This window comes from Asterias rubens, chromosome 14 (assembly GCF_902459465.1).
Source record: "Asterias rubens chromosome 14, eAstRub1.3, whole genome shotgun sequence".
Lineage (NCBI taxonomy): Eukaryota > Metazoa > Echinodermata > Asteroidea > Forcipulatida > Asteriidae > Asterias > Asterias rubens.
Window position 1 is genome coordinate 2,344,347 of NC_047075.1, and position 21,645 is coordinate 2,365,991.

General features: G+C 38.3%; 2 protein-coding genes across 2 annotated transcripts in view; both read right to left on the reverse strand.

The window, feature by feature from the left end:
• LOC117299493 (kinesin-II 95 kDa subunit-like) overlaps nucleotides 1-13,759 on the reverse strand; it is a 31,835-nt gene extending 18,076 nt beyond the window's left edge. Inside the window, exons 1-3 of the mRNA XM_033783037.1 lie at nucleotides 13,680-13,759; nucleotides 9,057-9,125; nucleotides 7,848-8,032 (exon numbers count right to left, since the gene is read on the reverse strand). Coding sequence (XP_033638928.1) covers nucleotides 7,848-8,032; nucleotides 9,057-9,059 — 188 coding nt within the window. The 5' untranslated portion in view covers nucleotides 9,060-9,125; nucleotides 13,680-13,759. The remainder of the gene's footprint in view (nucleotides 1-7,847; nucleotides 8,033-9,056; nucleotides 9,126-13,679) is intronic.
• A 2,791-nt stretch (nucleotides 13,760-16,550) lies between these two features.
• Nucleotides 16,551-20,772, reverse strand: LOC117299384 (dual specificity protein phosphatase 3-like). The gene is made up of 5 exons (XM_033782922.1): nucleotides 20,697-20,772; nucleotides 19,867-20,021; nucleotides 18,839-18,953; nucleotides 17,384-17,495; nucleotides 16,551-16,858 (listed from the first exon to the last, which is right to left on the reverse strand). The coding sequence occupies exons 2-5, from the start codon at nucleotides 20,013-20,015 to the stop codon at nucleotides 16,659-16,661; spliced, it is 576 nt and encodes a 191-aa protein (XP_033638813.1). The 5' UTR covers nucleotides 20,016-20,021; nucleotides 20,697-20,772; the 3' UTR covers nucleotides 16,551-16,658.
• Nucleotides 20,773-21,645: the final 873 nt, after the last annotated feature.

Sequence of the window (21,645 nt, forward strand, 5' to 3'; positions counted from 1 at the left end):
AGCTAATTTGGATGTAAAAGCGTATGGAGGGAGTTTGTCCAGTACATGTACAGTATGTATATTCTACAGACATGACAGAGAAGTGGTATGTCAAATTTAATGCTAAATAAATGTAGAGCTATTATAAAGTTATAAAATATGAAAACTGGGTAAAATGTGCATTTTGCAATTCTCGCGCATCAGCCTGATACGCTACAACTAGCTTGTGCACAGGGAAACCCATGCAATACTTTAACTTAAAAACGCCTATTGGTTATTGTCAAAGACCAGTCTTCTCACTTGCTGTATCTCAGCATGCATAAAATAACAAACCTGTAAAAATTTGAGCTCAATCGGTCATCGAAGTTGCGAGATAATAATGAAAGAAGAAAAAACCTTGTCACGCGAAGTTGTGTGCTTCCAGATGCTTGATTTCAAGACCTCAAATTCTAAACCCGATGTCTCGAAATCAAATTCGTGGAAAATTACTTCTTTCTGGAAAAGTACTCCACTTCAGATGTTTTATACCATCAACCACTCCCCATTACTCGTTACCAAGTAAGGTTTTATGCCAACAATTATTTTGAGTAATTACCAATAATGTCCACTCCCTTCAACACACTATTTGAACAGAAGTAAACACATCCCCTTAAATTTGTTCCTTTTTTCCTCAAAAGAATTCCTGAGATATTAACAAATATTGTATCATTTAGGCCCTATAGAACTACCAAGCAAACAATGAAAAGGGGGTACAAAATGTCAAAAGTGGGGGGGGGGGGGTACCAACATGTCCCCACATGGAGCATCAATTAATGAAATTGTTCTCTTGATTCCTTGGGAGGCATGAAATCCGCAATGACCATTGAGAGAGGTCAAATTTAATTAATCGCGATTATATCGAATATCGCGGTATTGTCAGCGATATATTGTGAATAAAATAAATTGATATCGCCCAAGCTTAATACGGAGCATCAAATGAAACTGTTCTCTTGATTCCTTGGGAGGCATGAAATCCGCAATGACCATTGAGAGGAAGGACGCAGTGCATGCATCAGTAAGTCCCGGGGGGGGCGGGAGGCATGGCTGGATGGTTATAAATGCATGAATAATGTAGGTCAAGTCTAACCAGTCAGGCATGGAATTACATTCTGACCAGGTACCAAGGAAATACGGCCGTCAAACAATCAAGAAGATGATGCTGGGAATTGAAGTCATCTACATGTATGATGCTTTGGGGATGTTTGTTTATTTGGATGATCTTGCAGGAATTTGGGAGACTTGTCATTCCTGAAAAGAACTGTCCTGCTTTAAAACTAACATACATGTAATCTGGGTGGAAACTGTAGGAAATTGTCCGGGACTACTAACTGTACTTTTAGTGATTCGAGGGGACTTCTCGTAATTAACTTCAGTTAATCAAGAACTGTAGCTTGAAATTTGGTCCTCAGATCAGGCTTGCTCAATAACGTGTTTTACTTTATTTTTGCCAGGTGGATTTACCACCATCAACTCCAAACATCAATAAAAATTGAACAAGAAAAAAAACCGACACATTTGTTTGGTATAAGTCTCACAACTCTTGCTTGTGATGGTTCCCAAGCATGAAATTCCTTCATGGTATTCATCCGTGAAAATTTCATTCCTAAAGGTGGCCGCATTTTTGAGATATTGGCGAAAATGTGGAGTGAAATACAACCACGCTGGAGGAATAGTCCTTATGATCAAACGCTTCTCAGATTCAAAAGTATAAAAATTGATATTTTATTTTACGAGGAATACGTAGATGTAGGTCTACACCATGAAACGTAACATGTACATGTACCTTGTATGTTTTAAGGGTAGAGGACACTATGGTAATTACTCAAAATAATAATTAGCATAAAACCTCACTTGGTAACGAGTAATGGGGAGAGGTTGACTATAAAACATTGTGAGAGACGGCTCCCTCTGAAGTGACGTAGTTTTCGAGAACGAAGTAATTTTCCCCGAATTTGATTTTGAGACCTCAAGTTTAGAATTTGAGGTCTCGAAATCAAGCATCTGAAAGCACACAACTTCGTGTGACAAGGTGTTTTTTAAATTTAATTCATATCTTGCAACTTCGACGACGAATTGAGCTCAAATTTTCACAGGTTTGTTATTTTATGCATATGTTTAGATACACCAAGTGAGAAGACTGGTCTTTGACAATTACCAATAGTGTCTTAATGGATTTATGTTGTTTCCGGCAAGGGGTGTTTTGTATCTACAATTGTAGGAAACTTGTAGTCTTAAAACGATACATTCTGCTTTTAAACATAATATTGAACCCTAGGCACAATGTACAACGTTGTTTACCATTCTCAACCAACCTCCTCTTTATCCATGGTAACAGGATGCACCCGTCAATATTGAACAGCAGTCAATATTAACAATTTGGGTTGCACTGAACAGCTGAATGCTCTTACCCAGTGTTTACCTTGGATTTTTAGCGCCCCCCCCCCCCCGAAAATTATTGATGTGGAGGGGGTTCCCAGTTTTTTAACAATTGAGATTTCTTGATGATCAAAGTTCGGATGGCAGTTTTTATTTTCTGGCAAGGCACCAGTTGTCCGCTCAGTGCTCTAAGGTCATCAAGTGCAAATTTACATTCGTAATGATCTAAGGGTTATTAAATGGAGAATGTTGTGACTTGCCTGGACCGACTCAGAAATCAAAACTGTGTATTCAGATTGTTTGCTTGTTTGGGTGTTTGCTTGTTTCTTTCTTTCATTTTCATCCCGGTCAAATTGTAAGCATTTTGGTAAAAATATTTAGAGCTGCAAGTCCTGCGGTTTTGTGAACTCACACCCTCCCCCCTCGAACAGCCTTACCCCGCCCCATAAAATAAAAAAAAATTAAAAAGTAGATTCAAGCCCTAGCTGGTGATTAATATAGACTGTAGTGTTATACCTACAACCGATATAGTTAAAGTGTACGAACCAATCAAATGCCATACAATGTACATGTAGTAAAGTAAAGCATTCATCACTTTAAAGGAACACGCTGCCTTGGATCGGTCGAGTTGGTCTTTGAAAAGCGTTTGTATCTGTTCATAATAAAATGCATATGGGTAGAAAGATGTTGTAAAAGTATAACACAATGACCCACACAAAACATGCCTGGAAAATGCACGGTTTTCCTTTTACCTCGGCGACTAACACGATCGGCCATTTATGGGAGTCAAATTTTTTACTCCCATTTAAATGGCCAAACGTGTTAGTTCGCAAAGTAAAAGGAAAACCACGCAATTTCGAGGCAAATTTGTGTGGATCATTGTATTCTACTTTTAAAACATCTTTCTACCCATGCATTTTACATTATACCAAACGTTTTTTATAGACCAACTCGTCTGATCCAAGGCACCGTGTTCCTTTAACACTCTTTGTTCCGTGTTTAAAATATAAAAATTCCTTACAGTGCAATCGGTAAAAACACACAAACCATTAATCACTTGTTCTCAAAACACCAACGCTAAGCAGCCCACACACCATACACTACCAGTGTACATACATGTACGTAAAAAATATCACCACCGTTCCAACTCATAAATTTATATGAGTCATTACCTTACATTACTGGGGGGGGGGGGGGGAGAGCGGCCTGGAGCTGTGCTTTTTCACGTGTTTGGTTTAATATGCGCCAAACACATGAAATACCAGGCATGGTTTTAATGCATGTCTTTGTAATGCACCATGATTTGGTAGGCTTTATTAGGCGGATTTTGTTTATAAATAGGTATATCATACAGTATTGTAGGCTGTGGAATTATGATGCATGACATTCTTAATTAAAGGTACACATGTGTATTAGGATCGGTAGAGCTAACAAACTGCCTCTAACTTACATATTGTAAACTGTCAAAACTGAAATCAGCTGGTCAGATACAGATTTTATGAAGACTTCATTTTAGTGTAGATGGAAATTATATCTAAAAGAAAAAAGCCTTTAGACTAAAACTTAATCAATTATGTGGAAGTTACATTGGGAAAGGGCACTACCATTCTACAATTTTGATTTTTTTAATTTTTTTTATTTTTTTTTATGCAAGTCGCCAAACACACAAGGCCTGAAGGCCACTTCGAGGTGTTGGCTACAATTTACAAAATGGCCTTGTTTTTGCGATTTTTCACCACAGATTTGAATGACGCCAGGTACAATTCCTTTTTCAGTCACAACTCATTGCTCAACACAGCCCGGCGACCTTCACTTCACCTTGCATGCCTTGAGTGATAGTTTTCGCGAGGCCAGTCCAACAGTGCATTACGTACGTCGTTATCAAAATACTGACTCAATTTGACCACAGTGGTCTCTCAAAATTTTGTCATCAACGCTTTCTTCTCGTTCCATTTTGTGTTACAGGCAGCATCATTAGAAAGAGAGTAATTGGGGTTTTTTTTCATCGAGAGTTCACTCAAAATTATTATGAAGGCTTGCTGTGTCCATATTACACCGTACATAAATGTACACGACTTGGACAATTTCAATGTCATCTCAGGTGTAAGGTTACAAGTTAGTGCAGTTTGCATATTTTGGAGCTCTCCGGACCAATTTTATAAAGCCTGATAGCACAAAAACTTGCTAAGCACAGACAATCTTTACTTAGCAGAAACTTGTTACCAGCTAAAAGGTTGTGGGTTCGAATCCCAGCTGAGTGATTTGCCGGTGGATTTTCGAGACCCAACTCGGGAAAGTAACAACTCGGGAAAATACCGAGGATACAGGTAAACAAATGGGTAAAAACAGGTTATAGTCTCTAAAATATGTTGGCAAAAAGAAACACTAAATTTCTGGGAAAAACATTTACTTCCGAATTTTGGTTCATGTTTTCAAACTTGTAGTTTTTTGTATACGCCATACAAGTATGGATGTACCTAGTTTGGACAAAACTTCAAAACGGGAAATGGAAAAGAAAAGAAGATTAAACAAAAACGTGACGATAAGAAATGATGATGCTTCGGATGCACCAAGGATGCATAATGTAATATTACGCTTCATGGACCAACGAGTCCACACCAAATTCATTAGGAATTGACAACGCTTGACTGATCAGCAACACTACACACACCCACACGTCTGCAAACCAAAGCAGCGCAGAGAAAATTTAAAATTGTGAAGTGAAATTGGATCTCATGGAAAAAAAAAACAGCGAAATGCAAAGAACGAAAAGAAAGTTTCTCCTTTGTTGTGAAACAATTTCTACCTACTGGGTCATGTTGGTCAAGCAATGCCATGGGTGGATTTAGGGGGGGGGGAGGCCTCTGGCTTGTTCAAGTATGGATTTTAAATTAAAGACAGCGGACACTATTGGTACTGTCAAAGACTAGTCTTCTAACTTGGTGTACCTCAACATATGCATAATAACAAACCTGTGAAAATTTTAGCTCAATTGGTCGTCAAAGTTGCGAGATAATAATGAAAGAAAAAACACCCTTGTAACGCGAAGTTATGTGCTTTCAGATGCTTGATTGCTTTGAACCTCAAATTCTAAACTTGAGGTCTCGCAATCAAATTTGTGGAAAATTACTTCTTTCTCAAAAACTACGCCACTTCAGAGGGAGCTGTTTCTTACAATGTTTTATACTACATGTACAATGTAGCAACATCTCCCCATAACTGGTAATCAAGAAAGATTTTATGATGATAATTGTTTTGAGTACTTACATGTACCGATAGTGTCCACTGCCTTTAAAAGATCTGTCAAGTGTCGTTAGGCTAAGCATGGTTTGGCAAAAGATTGGTGTACAAGTATACACTGTATACCAAGAAGCCAGTAGCAAATAATTTAAGGGTTGTCATTGGACCAATGCAGTGTGCACTGTCAGGGCTTGAAGTTTGGGGAGGTGGAACCCACAAGACAATGTTTGTAGCTCAAAACATTTACTGTCAGACTGTTTTTTTTTTTTTTTCACAAGACCAGGCCCCAATTTCATAGAGCTGCTTAAGCACAAAATTCTGCTTAAGCAAAATAATCCATTCTTAGTAAAATCAGAATACCGGCCAAGACTCCACTCAATTGTTATGCTCAGTAAACAACAGCTAAATACCAGTCACAAGCAATGTATGGCATGAAGTTTTGGCCAGTAACATGTGTAAAATAAGCGAGCTATTTTCGTGCTTAACCAAATTCTTTGCTTAAGCAGCTCTATGAAACTGGCCCCCTGAATTGAAATGAGAATGAAGAAATGCCTACAATATATAAATTGTCCACAGTTTAACAAGTAAACTGTTTGGATTTGAAAAAGCACTATTGAAGAGAAGGTTTGTCTTATTTTGTATTATGGGTTTTAAAGGCACTGGACACGTTTGGTAATTGTCAAAGAGCAGTCTTCTGATTCTCACTGACTTGGTGTATCTCAACATATGCATAAAACCACAAACCTGTGAAAATTTGAACTCAATTGATCATTGAAGTTGCAATTGAATATAATGGAAGAAAAAACACCATTGTCACACAAGTTGTGTGCTTTCAGATGCTTGTTTTTTCAGACCACAGCTGAGGTCTTGAAATCAATTCAAATCTTTTAGTGAGAAATTACCTCTTCCCCAAAAACTACATTACTTCAGAGGGAGCGGTTTCTCACACTGTTTTATACTATCAAGAGCTCTCCATTGCTCTTTACAAGTAAGTTTTTATGCTAACAATGTGTTTGAGTAATTACTAAAAGCGTCCAATGCCTTTAAAGTATTCTTCAATAATCAACATTTATATAGATAATGTACACTGTATGTTGTATGCACACTGTCTGAAAGTACAATACACAGTGCAAGGGCAGATGGGTGCTGGCAAGTTAAAATCAAATCACCTCAACAATCCAATTAGCCAAATTTAGTTGAACATTCTACAGGATTAAAGAGATAATCTGGAAAGAAAACGAGCGAAGAAATATCCCAAACAAAACAGAGTGGGGACAACAAACGGTCTATAAGCTATAATCCCACGGAGCAATGATCCAAGTATGCCATCGTGTTACGGGCATCTTAGGCCAATTATCCACTCTCTCACTCCGTGGATTGTTTTCGCAAGGAATTTTAAAATGGGTGAAAAACAACGCTGGTAACCCGATCCCCCAAGGGATCAGTTATTATTGGGTCGTAAAAACGTGTACCGGTGTTCCTTGGAAGACTTTGTGTGTATCTAGAGCATGTGCAATAACATCACAGGGTATACCAAAAACACTTGCAAGAAAATAATCACAGGGCTCGAAATTGACACTGGACCGCAGGCCAGTGTTTTTACCATCGGGCCAGTGCAGGCCTAGAATTTCAACTCAGAGACAGCAAGGCCATTTTCATTTTACAAAGGGCACCTGCATTAGAGAATATTAAAGTCTATGGGAAGTTTTTGAAGGGGGCACCAAGGCCAAGATCAGGGGCAACGGACATGACAGAGCCCTTGGCACCAATGGCCTTTCTGTAATTCCAGGCTTGCAGTGAACTCATGACTGGAAAAGTCCGGCGGTCTTGCGCATCCAATCTTGAATTTTTAAAAATTATTTTCAAATGTTGACATTTTATTTTCAAATGTATCATCCAAAAATAACGACACATTGACTGATGATCTGGTATTTGATCAGGGTGCCATTTTTTTGATAGGCTGGCAGGTTAGGAAATATTGCGGTTAAAAAAAAAAGGTTTATGTTTGGTATTTACTCTTTAAATTAGTAACAATAAAAACTGTGACTGCCTTTTGAAATGGAATATTCACAGGATAGTTTTAAACCCATCAAGATACTCTGCCTTTATAAATACAAAATTTTCAACAAACACATAAAAATAAATGCAAACAAATAGTTAGTGGCGTGATGTTTCAAAACAAAACAAGTGACAAAACAAAACAAGTAACTTACTTCCAATTGTACACCGAGTCAAATGTGAACTGCTTCGGCGGCTCCAGGGTTGATTTGGGATTTTTTATCGTGATGACCCCGCGAGGGACGTCCATGTCGACGACGCGTTCATATTTTTCCGCCTTCTCCTTGGTGTTCATTGGTCGGCAGCGGACCACCACCTTGACGGACTCAGCTTTTTTAGACTGTGGGGAGGAAGCAAAAGGAGAAGAACCCAGTCACAAGTTTGGTTTTTATTTATTTAATATTTTTTCAAAGCAAGTTTTCTCCAAACAAGGCTGAAAGTCACTTTTGGTACGGGACTACAAGTAGAAAGACTATTTGATGTGAAAAATAACTCAGGAGAGCTGACGGTACATTGTAGGGATTGATGCAACCTCGCTACCATGGGCAGCGCGCCGTATCACGCTAGCTCTGCGTACGTCTCTAACCCTGGGAGGGAAACTCCGATCCGTGTCTGGCAATCATATTACAATTATTATGTGCAAAATATGAAACGCTGTGCGTCTTCACAAAGCTCTATATGCCGAAACGCGTGCGTATAAAGATGTACGTATTCATCACGCAAAACTGAACGCCAAGGCAAGTTTATGACTTTTATTACACACAGCACATCCAGCCCGTGCGCGACTAACGCCCAACACAGAACAGATCAACCACATGACTAATTACACATGTATAATATTATTTGGATATTTTGAAGTCACACTTCCAGGTGTTATGATCGAGCAAGGCATGCTGGGAAAAAATCGCGCGGCGAGATCGATCACCCCTGGGACCGAGGTTGGGATTGATGTTCCTCTTAAAACAGTCTAGATTGTAAGGTGGAAGGTGGTGAAACATGATGGCTGAGTGGACAAGAGCACCATACTCAAGCTCTGGTGTTCATGGTCAGCAGAGTGTGAGTTTGTTTCCTTTGAAGCAAGACACTTTTAACCATGATTGCTTCGTCTTTCGGATGGGACATAAAGTTGTTGGTGCTGTGTGCTGTGCAATGCACGTAAAAGCACCCAGGGCACTTATCAACAAGAGACGGGGCTCCCTCCTGTGTTCCTAGTTTGATACATGTAGAGCTGCAAAGGTAAAAGGAGTACAGGTAGGCTCCAGGTCTCGACCGACATCAAACAAACGTAGCCCACAATACGTAACTTTGAACAAAAGGAGGAATGGAGAAAGGGGTACCCTCCATGTCTGAATTTTTCTACTTACCATTTTGCTAGTCTTTCACAATCCTACACGTAACAAGACCAACTCATCAGTCTTCTGTATCTACGCAATCTGAAGAAAAAAAAGGAGAAAAAATCAGGAAATTTTGTTGACAAAAAATTACTCTCAAGAAATGGTTTGCTCTTTGCCGGCAGATTATAACTTTAAATTCAGGAGAAAATACACTTTGTGTGCAAGGGTGTTTTTTTCTTTCATTATTATCTCGCAACTTCGATGACCGATTGAGCTCAAATTTTGAGAGGTTTGTTATTTTATGCATATGTCATGTATGTTGGGATACACCAACTGTGGAGGCTAGTCTTTGACAAATACCAATAGTGTCCACTACCTTTAAGTATGCATCAGGCCGGCAACATACGTATTATGACATACGTATAAATTTCATAATCAGGAATGCCCAGACGGCCGTCGCCATTTGATTATTAGTATCAGGCTTTAATGGCCCTGGGTATCATCAGTGACTGTTGTTTTATTCACGGTCCAGTTGAGCAGAGTCATCATAGATCCATATTAACACAGTTCTAAATTACAATTTATAAGTAGTGCACTCTGTAGTGTCATGCAGTGTACATGTAGCATGCCCTAAGAAATGGGTTTGCAATCTTCACCACTTCAGTCAGCCTCACGGCCAAATTTCATAAAGCCTGTAAGCACAACAAAATATGCTAAGCACAGACAAATATTCCTACAAGCCTGGCCTAAATTAATCAAATCGGCCTCAGTACTGTTCATTTTCTTTGACTGTAAAACCCTAGACTCTGTTCGCTATTACATTGTACATGTACATTACATGATGTATTCTGTGATGATGTGTTTTTGACAACATGTTTGACAGTATGGAAATAAATGTAAATTGAATAGAAAAATTTGAACACAGGTCAAACTAAAAACAGTATACGTTATGATCGTTATAAACTCAACGGCTCTTTTTGCGGGAAGAAAAAATCATGTCCCCTTCAGGAATTTCATTTCAGAGTTGAATGTCAGGCCAACAACAAGCACCAATGCTAAATACATTAGGCCTAAACGCTAAACGACAGAAATATCACTGAGTGTAATTAAAGACCTTGTCACCTGTCCAAGTAATTACAATGCTGTCCATACAGCACAACAACCCTCTATCATATAGCCACGATCAGAAAGCCTACTAAAGCATGGAGGAAGGAAGAGAAGGAGCTCGAACGAAGGGACTTCAAAAGTCGAACCCGTGGTACGGCGGTCGTTTAACGACACCGCGTAATCACCCACGTACATGTACCTTACACACACAATGAGCGACCTGGCGTATGTGAGTTTGCGCGTGCGCACTTGGTTCTTCACTCAACTATGGTGTCGTATGTCGTATGGATATAATACAGAAAAAACAACTTTTTTGAGACCTGATAAAAATTGTGTACACTTGTGCCCACCAAATCGAAAAACACAATTGAATACCAACCACCCTCGTGTGAGAATACCCAAATTTTGAACCACCGCTAGTGACCGGAAAGTCACAAAAAACGTAAAATATGCCATGATGTTTCCGTGAAACACCACAAATGGTAAATGAAAGCGTGTTTATTCACAATTCTTGTCTCCAAAGATTCAACTTTACACGAAGGCAACGGTGCAGAGCGGCGGTACCGCACGTTCTGTACAAAGAGATCTAATCCTGCTCGTTAATCGGCCGTCCAGCTGGAGGTCTCCTATCTTTTTCCACTGCCTTAAAGACACTGGACACTATTGGTAATTGTCAAAGACCAGTCTTCTCATTTGGTGCATCTCAACATATGCGAAAAATATGTGAAAATTTGAGCTTGATTGGTCGTCGGAGTTGCGAGATAACTATGAAATAAAAAACACCCTTGTCACACAAAGTTGTGTGCTTTCAGATGCTTGATTTCGAGACCTCAAGTTCTAAACTTGAGGTCTCGAAATCAAATTCGTGGAAAATTACTTCTTTCTCGAAAACTACATATATATATGTCATTTCAGAGGGAGCCGTTTCTCACAATGTTTTATACTATCAACCTCTCCCCATTACTCGTTACCAAGTGAGGTTTTATGCTAATATGTATTTTGAGTAATTACCAATAGTGTCCACTGCCTTTAAGGTGGTAGTTGCTACCTTTCAATATAAGCGCCTTGATGAGTACCTCAAGTTGGTAATAAAACTGTACATACATGCGCTAACAAGACTTCCAAATTATTATTTTTATTTGTCATTGCTGAGGTCATCTTTTTACACTGTGTGTACATCATTGTATTATTCAGTTGTGAGTGTAAAAAAAAAATCGACAGATGTGCATTGAAACGTCCTTGCAAGGGGTTTTCTGGCTTATGGCCAGCACTGTAGCATTGCAGTTATCAGTGACTGCAGTGCAGTAATCATGGTTTTAATTATTCAGACAGCAGGTGTTTCATTTGTATGAAATGATACACATGTTCATTAAATTTGCATTAAAGGATTTGGATACTTTTTTAAAATTTCCATAGATTTACATTAAAGTTACAGGGTTTGAAGATAATGATAGTGGAAAGCTGCCCTTCAAATATTACTTACTGAGGTGCTGTAGTTTTTGAGAAATGAGTAAAACAATGTCATGAAAATACGTTTGTAAATGCTTAAAATAATTTTGGTCTCATGAGATGACGAATACTATTATCATGACATTGTTTTACTAATTTCCCCAAAACTACAGCACCTCAGCATGTAATATTTTCAGGGAAGCTTTCTACTCATTATCTTCAAACTATGTAAGTTTCGTGTACATCTGTGGACATTGTGTTTTTTGTCCTACAAAAAGTACACCCTTTAAAGGAACAGAAATGGTAAATAAACAAAGCGTGAATATTTATAAATAGTAATAATATCAATAATAATAATATGGTATGTGTAATGCGCCAAATCAATCTAAACAGATGTACAAAACTTACACGGGGAGAAACGGCTCCCTCTGAATAAACAAAGTTTTCAAGAAAGAATTAATTCTCCACTAAAATATTTGAATTTGATTTCAAGACTTCAGAATTTGATTTTAAGGTCTCGCAATCAAGCATCTGAAGGCACACAACTTTGTGTGACAAGGGTATTTTTTCTTCCATTAATTAATATATCTCAAAACTTTGACGACCAATTGAGTTTAAATTTTCACAGGTTTGTTATTTTATAAATGCATATTTTTATGTTGAGATACACCAAGTGAGAAGACTGGTCTTTGACAATTACCAATAGTGTCCAGTGTCTTTAATCGATGTCAGAATGCAAAATGTGAAAATCAGTTTTTCATCATTTTCTCCTTACCCAGATGGCCGATTAATCTCAAACATCTACATGTACGATGGTGGATTACATAAAGTGCTTAGCAAAAACCAAGTGTAATGTATTCCTTTAGAGGCACTGCTGGACACTATTGGTAATGGCTTTTAGCATCAAAACTTACTTGGTAACAAGCAATAGAGAGCTGTTGTGAAAAACGGATTCCACTGAAGGACTGTAGTTTCGAGAAAGAAGTCATTCTTCACGAGTTTGATTTCGAGACCTCAGAATAAGATTTTGAGGTCCAGAAATCAAGGATCTGAAAGCACACAACTTCCGAGTGACAAGGGTGTTTTTTTGACACAGGTTTGTTGTTTTGTGCATTGTTGAGATTAGTGCTGGGTTAATATTGGTATGGTACATGTACATATTGGTATTCGGTTAACCGCACTGTTCCTTTGTGGTCAGATGGGCGGATTGATGTTAGTTTTAGACAGTGTCACTCGGTTCATTCATAAAAATAACCAGATCTAATTTAAAGATGGCAAGTTGCTTTTTCTTTTGATATCGTGATTGACTCTTTATGTAGAAGGAAAACTTTTGTTATCTTTCAACAAAAAACATCGGAAACGTCATTGTTTTAACTCTTACAGATGTGAGCATAGTTAAATACTTGTTTGATGCTGTTTCTTTGAAATATTTCCTAAATGGTGTTTTGAGTATTATTATTATGGCAGGCTGCATTAGACATTACAGATTAAATTCGTACCCTCAGAATTTGTGTCATGATTTTTGAAAGTGGTAAAAATGGGGCAAATCTGGTGACTAGCTGTCGAAATTGTACGTGTTGGACCAGATCAACCGTTTCCGCTCGAAACAAACTCGTAACACTCCGGCCTGGCGGCCGTCGGGAGGAGGGTTCCGTTACGTTATCGCAACTACATTTTTGTATTCATTTGTTGATGATTTGTTTGAAAAAAAAATGCATGTTTTTTTTTATTCAAAAGAAAAATAAACCAATCAATGAGATTCGGTTTTGTAAAAATGGGATTGAAAAACTTGGGGCAAGCTACGGCACGTTTTTCCCACAAGTGCTGCTCTCAAGAACATGTTGAGCAAGGAACCCGAAGTACATGTACTGAACTGAACCTTTTCACGCACTGCCAAGTGCAAATGCAAATTTGACATATGATTTCGTGAACCTCAAAAATAAAGCAAACCCAACCTCCTGCCTGGTTGACCGACAAAATATTAAAATTGGGCCTAATAAAAATTATAGAGTAAATTAAAATAATTCAGGTCTTAGAATTAGATATGTCATTTAACCATACTCTTTCGATAAACTAATGCAAGCTGAACTGGCTTACCGTGAATCACTGGTGCGACTCTAAACTTCGCTGACATTTCCAGAAAAAAACAGCCGGTGTTTTCTCTCCATGTAACCCGCCATCTTGTAACTAGAGGAATGCGTCTCAGCGCATGCGTACATTATAAAATTGATTGCATCTCCACTTTCAAACAAATGGTGGCGCTATGACATTTTTATGGACCTCGCCAAAAAAAGTTTGTGGGCGGGGCGACTGATCCTTTGGTTTACTATCCAAAACTAAAGTTGGGAAAGATTTTCGTATTAAAGAATTTAGAATAAAAATTAAGATCTGCACAAATTAATTTATAGCCGACTATGCTTTGCAGGCTCATTACTTCACGGAGGCAACAAAGGCGATTGCCTCCAAGCCCCCGGTCATTGCTGCCCTGGTGTAAAAATTTACAGTAGAAGTTTACAATTTCCTCATTCATTATGTGACCGGCTTCTACAAAAATTGGTATTTTTTAAGGGACAAAATAAATAAATTGAGTTACATACACAGCTGAATTTGTGTTATTATCAGCTTTGAACCCTGTGGCTTTTTGCATTCTGGAGATAGGCTACTGATATTAAGTTGCATTCATATACAATGTAATGAAAGTGCCTTCAGAGATACAACCTCTTAAACATAGCCCCTTTATAAATATAGCAAAATTTAAGGGAACTAACCTAAAATTGTATACAAAAACTTTTGATTAAAAAAAAAAGGATATGTTTTAATTAATTCTGTTAATAAACTATGGAAGTATTTATTCAATAGAAGCCAATAAACCAAGAAAGACAAAATCATGTTTTGAAAATGTTTTCAGCATCTCAACATTGAACGCCTCTGTAATATTGCAGGGGGGGGGGGTCACATAATGGTGCCCTTTATCAATAGAAAAGGCCTTGTTGCCCTTGCCCTTTCAAAAACGAAGCATAGGTACACATGCCAAAATGTGCCAATAACATCCCCCCCCCCCTTCTTAATATTTACACACTGAAAGTCAACCTTTTCAATATAGGCCTACTACAAACAAAATTAACTATTTTTAAAGCCATTGGACACTTTCGGTAAACAGTATTGTCCATGGCCCACACTTCGTGTATCACAACTTATACATAAAATAAAAAACCTGTGAAAATTTAGGCTCAATCGATCATCGGTCTCGGAGAAAATAACGGGGAAACCCACCCTTGTTTTTGCACGTTCCGCCGTGTCATGACATGTGTTTAAAATAAATCTGTAATTCTCGATATCGAGAATTGATATTGTTTTAATGTTTCCTCAAAAAGTAAATCATTTAATGGAATAATATTTCAAGAGAAGTCTTTCATCATTACCTTCTGTAACCCCTGTCAGTTATTTGTAAATCTGTTAACTTTTATTTTTGTTTCTGTATCAAAAGTGTCCAATGGCTTTAACCTTTGACTAAAAATCTCTTCTTACAAGATTCAAATGAAAAATCTAGCCCTTCCTCTGAGGGGCAATATGAGGCCTTACTGACACACAATGATCACACTTGGAACACAATTTGTGTTGTAAATTTTATTAATATAATCTCTGCTTCAATATTCTGCATACATCTTTGTGATATAAAATTAACATTAACTTCAGTCCAAAAAAATAAACTCTAATTTTACTTTGTACAAGTATGAACTATTATGATTTGTAATAACATTATTCTGGTACATCAGGAATGATTAAAAGTTTGCACTTTACTTAAAGTTGACAATTTCTTGACAAAGAGTTAGACAGTAGATTCACAAATAAAAAGTTATCGTCTTATTTTGTACATTAAGTTTAGTCTAAAATGCACTGTCCTGCAGTGGACACTATTGATATTTACTCAAAATAGTTGTTGGCATAAAAACTTACTTGGTAACAAGCATTGGAGAGCTATTGATAGTATAAGACATTGTGAAAACGGCTCACTCTGAAGTAATGTAGTTTTCAAGAAAGAAGTAATTTTCCACTAAAATATTTGATTTTGATTTTGAGACCTCAGAATTAGATTTTGAGGTTTCAAAATCAAGCATCTGAAAGCATACAACGTCAAGTGACAAGGGTGTTTTTTCTTCCATTATTATCTCGCAACTGCAACAACCAATTGAGTTCAAATTTCACAGGTTTGTTATTTTGTGCATATGTTGAGATACAGCAAGTGAGAAGACTGGTCTTTGACAAATACCAATAGTGTCCAGTGCCTTTAAGCTTTTTTAATGTCTTGCTGAAAAATAATTCTAAAAAAATATTTATAAAAAAAACCCAGGTTGAACACCCATGACAGCATCTACAAGATCCAACTTGCCTGGTTTGGCCCAATAGTGAGAATGAAAAATAACAGACTCCCAAAATGCATCCTACTTGTGAAAAATAGAAGGGGGTAGGCCTTGCTCGGAAGAGCAGGGTAAACGACATCATCTCTTACAGCACTTTCTACCTGGAACATTGAAGAGCGCAAGTTAGGCAAGGATGGAGAGTGAACATTCTTGGAGCCAACATCCTGCAGGACATGCTGCAAGTTTGATTGATGACGTAAGCGCTTTATAAATGCATTTAAGTTAAGCTAAGTTAAAGGCAGTAGACACTATTGGTAAATACTCAAAATAATTTTTAGCATAAAACCTTACTTGGTATCGAGTAATGGGGAGCTGTGGATAGTATAAAACATTGTGAGAAACAGCTCCCTCTGAAGTAACATAGTTTTCGAGAAAGAAGTAATTTTCCACGAATTTGATTTCGAGACCTCAGATTTAGAATTTAAGGTCTCGAAATCAAGCGTCTGAAAGCACACAACTTTGTGTGACAAGGGTGTTTTTTCTTTCATTATTATCTCGCAACTTCGACGACCAATTGAGCTCAAATTTTCACAGGTTTGCTCTTTTATGCATATGTTGAGATACACCAAGTGAGAAGACTGGTCTTTGACAGTTACCAATAGTGTCCAGTGTCTTTAAGGCACATGTAGGTTTCATGGTGTAAAGACTCAAGACTTTACAATGGTTTTTCTGCCTTCAATTTACGATTCAGTTCACAAAGCTGCTTCATGAATCCATCGTTTGGGCAGACTTCCCGCTTTGTTAGGACCACCCGGAGGGCCTCTCTGGCGTCCATGTTTCTCTTGATCATCAGAAAAGCAATGACGACAGTGGTTGAGCGACTGAATCCCTCCACGCAGTGAACAAGCACCTTGCCTACATCAATAAAACAAAAACACAAATTACTGAACATCAATCAATCGATCAACCAAGTCATTTATTGAGTGCCAAAGTTCAAACTTTGCTATAAAGCGCTGAGACAAAGGGCCCAATTTCATGAAGGCTGTGAGGAAACTTACTCAGCACAGATATATTGTCAAAGACCAGAATTCTTACTCGGTCTATCCAACATTATATGCAAACAATTTCAAACCTGGGAAAATATTTGGCTCAATTGGTCACCGAAGTTGCAAGGGGAATAATGTCAGAAAAACACCCCCCCCCTGAACAAATTTGTGTGCTTTCAGAGGCCTATTTGTGTTAGAAATTCCCTCTTTCTCAACCTTCAGAGAGAGAGCTGTTTCTCACAATGTGTTAAACTATCATCAGCTCTCCATTGCTCATTACCAAGAAAGTTTTTATGCTAATGACAATTTTGAGTAATTACTAGCAGTGTCCAGTACCTTCAACTCGTCCATTAAAAACCCAAGTTTCTACCTTAATTTAGAACATTTTACCCACCTTTGTTCGTCAACGCGTTGTCTATGAAGTCAGATGCAGCCTCCAGAAAGGGAGATATATTGAAACCGATCACATCGACAGCTTTGATGGCATAGAAGCTTATCCCTGTATCCTGTACAAATAAGACAATTACAATCTCCCATTGTCTATCTTTGTATTCAGCTCATCACTAAATATAGCCTTTTGTCAAGGCCTTCGTGGCTTTGACGGCTTCTTAGAGCCATAATAATAATAATAATAATAATAATAATAACAATAACAAATTTTTATAAAAAAATAGCGCATTTCACAATAACCGTATCAATGCTCTTTACATTAGTGCCCTGGTCATGGGGCCAATAACATCCCTGTAATGTTTCTCAGCTCCCTTGGGAGTATACAGCCCTGAGCTGCCTGTAAGGCGCTTGTGGCTTTTTCATACACAATATCAGCCTCTACCCTTCGCAGGTACCCATTTATACCCCTGGGTGAAGAGAAGCAATTATAAGTAAAGTATCTTGCTCAAGGACACAAGTGTCACGACCGGGATTCGAACCCACACTCCGGTGAATCAGCACCAGAACTTGAATTCGATGCTCTTAACCACTCGGCCGTGACACTTCGGAGCCATGATCCAAAAGGACTGGAAGCGGGAGACCACTCTGATCTTGCGAGTCGAGTTGCTAAGCCATGAGGACCTTTTACAACCCTTTGCTAATTATGAGAGCCCTTTGTTGTTTTTCTTAAATTTATTAGTTTTTTTTATTGAGCCAATGCTATTTTTAAAGGAAAACAGTCACTCAAGAAGCTCAAAAAAGTTCCCAAAATAATAAGACGGTTAGGCAGAGAAACTTTTTTGAAGATCGACCTGGTGGTGTTTAATGGCCTGAAATTTCAAAACTAGTCTGTCCTGAAGGTTTCAGCAGGGCTGGAATTTCGTTGGAAAACACTTATTAAGTAAGAAAACCGTTTTTATTATCATCCCTGTATCCTGTACAAACAAATCAGACACAATTTGATTCTTCCATTTATTGCTTTTAATTTTCATGAGCTCATAACTAAAGCTAGACTTTTGTCGCGGCTTTCGTGGCTTTGTAGAGCCGCCATCCAAAGCGACTGGAAGGGACTCGTGCAACGAAGCCACGAGGGCCTTTACAACCTATTTGCTAATCAAAAGAGCCTTTTACTGTCTTTCCTTTGCCAAATCATTTTTTGTTATTGGGGCATTGATACTTTCCATAGAAGCTCAAAAGAGTTCCCCCAAATTATACCCAGATGGGCAGAGAAACTTGTTTTCAAAAGAACGACCTGAAATGGTGGTAAAAAAAAAATGGCTCAAGTGACATTTCAAAACTAGCAGAGTCTGTCGCGAAGGTTTCAGCTGCCAGCAGGCTTGGAACTTCATCTTCTTGCAAAGGTCACTGAGTCATTGGAAAAGGCTTATTAAGAATTTGTTATTATTAATATTACACATACCTTGTAGAACTCCTCATCTGTGTTCACATGACCAAATTTACTTGTTCCTTGCGCAGCATTGACGATATGCGTAATGCCTACTTGCTTCAGTGATATTTTATTGGTAGCAAAGCTCCTGTGAATGATGTTATATTAAATATTTGAATGTCCTTAAAGGCAGTGGACACTATTAGTAATTTACTCAAAAATAACTATTAGCATAAAACCTTACTTGGTAACAAGTAATGGGGAGCTGTTGACAGTATAAAACATTGTGAGAAACGGCTCCCTCTGAAGTAACGTAGTTTTTCAAAAGGAAGTAATTTTCCATGATATATCGATTTCGAGACCTCAGATTTAGAATTTGAGGTCTTGAAATCAATCATCTGAAAGCATACAACTCTGGTGACAAGGGTGTTTTTTTTTCTTTCATACTGTTATCTTGCATCTTCGACGACCAATTGAGCTGAATTTTTTACAGGTTGGTTATTTTATGCAAATGTTGAGATACACCAAGTGAGAAGACTGGTCTTTGACTTTGAATTACCCATAGTGTCCAGTGTCTTTAAAATACAAAAATATTTAGTATCATCATGATCGAAGAAGGCCTGTAAGTGTCTAGGAAATCCTCTTTATCACCCCCATTAGAGGGAATGGGTTTGTCAGTGGTGGGGTCATGCTTTTTCTTTGAATGGGGATGCTGCAGGGGGCCACCGTCCTGTTATGTTGGGATAAGGTGAGAATACTGGTATTTAACTATTTTCCAAAGGTGTCCAGGGGTGGATTTCACAAAGAGTTAAGACTAGTCTTATCTCGAGTTACGACTAGCCATACATTTTTTTAAATCTCCTCGGACTAGTCCTAAGTTAGGACAAATCCTAACTCTTTGTGAAATTGACCCCCGGGTGGATTTCACAAAGAGTTAGGACAAGTTACTTAATCCTAACTAAGGACTAGCTCTAAGTAATTAACACCTCCTAGGACTAGTCCTATTAAGAACAAGGACTGGAGTTCTTTGTGAAATCGACCCAATTGCCTTTAAAACTGACCTTTCACTGATGTAAATGTCAGGGTAGACTTCGTCATAAGCTCTCGATGGCATGAGAACTAACTCACCACCTCCCCTCACTATCTCCAACAGGTCCTTTGGTGTACAGGACTCAGGTGGTGCCGTTCCATCGATATCCTGAGTTGCCATGGCAATCTGTATTGATAAACAAAATAAAATATGATGATAAGTTTTGGTTACGCACATGTTAAAGTTTCCATCATGTTCAGACACCCAATGAGGATGACACCCCAAATTACGGGAAATAATTATTGTATTTTCATAGAAACCGTTTGAGAATCCTTCACAAAATCGTTCCAGAAACTCAACTAATACTGGTTTAAACTTGTACAATTTCACAACACTTATCTTATACTCTGACAGCAACAGATGGGGATGAAGTCAGTCTCGTCGACACATAGTTGCGACATGGAGGTCCATGGTTGCGATAAGGAACCCTCCTCCCAACGTCAAGGAGGGATACATTATCGCAACTAGTCGACCCAGTGCTATTTGGAAAAGTTTCCGTATGGCGCCACCACTTTTTCATTCGAAATGAAATAATAATTATAGTATCTAATTACCTCAATCAGTCAATGAGATATCCCTTTTTGTACAAATGGTGGCGCCATACGGAAAGTTATCGCTCCTACGTCCTTGAACTTAAGTTTAACTGAGGTTCATTGTGATTGTCTCCACTACCAGACGATAGCGGAACGAACCTCATTAGTTCTAGGGTAGGGTAGGATTATCTGAGAAGACCATCATAATAATATCGTCTATATACATGATATAGTATGCAAGAGACAAAGTACATGTACCGAAGCTTACCTGTTTTTGTTTCTAAAACTGTACCGTGGTGTAGTGCTACTCACTATTTTAATTCAACATCGCTGTTGTATCTTTGGCTTTCCAATGGTACTCTTGGTGGCGCTATGCAAGTTGTGTGAAAAGTTTTGCGACGCTCGCCAAATTTGGTGTTTTCCATGAATGTCCGCTGTCTGTCCCGTGGGATTTGGAACATTTTTGGATAATTACGTCAAGAACATGGCTCAGAAATCGTCTGTTTTTACATCTTTAGTAATCTTTTGACGAAAAGGTAAGACCACAGTAAGTTTAATCAAGATTTAGGCAACCTAAAAGTGTAGAAATAAAAATTTAAAAAATTCAATAATTTTCAATAATTGTTTGTTATGATTATGTTCGGTGACAAATTACACGAAATGAGACTTTACTAGACATTCCTCAATCCGTTAGAGCGGGTGTAAAAACCACCGATTTGGGGCGTTGTAGATTTTCCAATTACCGGTATGTCAGGGCATGTCTGAGGTCCGTTTTGTTAAGCATCTCTACAACGTTTGGATTAATGACGACATGGCTACCTGTCTATTTAACCCTGGCCTTAAATGATCATTGGGGCGCTATTCATTTATAATAGATACAATTATCTAACAGGTGTAAGGCAGAAAATGAAGCCGGTGTCGCATGCAATTATGTCCTCTATGCAACACTATCCGGAGGACAATATTGCATATGCAATAATGTCCGCCGGACGGTTTTGCATATGCAATTGTGTCTCCGCCCGGACGCTGCTGCATAATGCAATTGTGTCCGCCCGGACACATTTGCATATGCAGTTGTGTCCGCATTATTCATGCTGCATATAATTGATACGTAGGTTCAGTGCCGCTCGCTACGGAGCGGACATTATTGCATGGCGGACACAATTGCATCTGACACCGTTTCTATTTCTACATACATGACTTAATAATGTTGAGTA

Bases quoted from the DNA above. Each gene is read 5' to 3' on its own strand.
- LOC117299384 (XM_033782922.1), bottom strand. From the start codon at position 20,015: ATGGCAACTCAGGATATCGATGGAACGGCACCACCTGAGTCCTGTACA. The intron at 18,954-19,866 runs GTCAGTTTTAAA...CATCATTCACAG, and splicing joins GACATTTACATCAGTGAAAG to GAGCTTTGCTACCAATAAAA. The intron at 17,496-18,838 runs GTATGTGTAATA...TTATTTGTACAG, and splicing joins CAGATGAGGAGTTCTACAAG to GATACAGGGATAAGCTTCTA.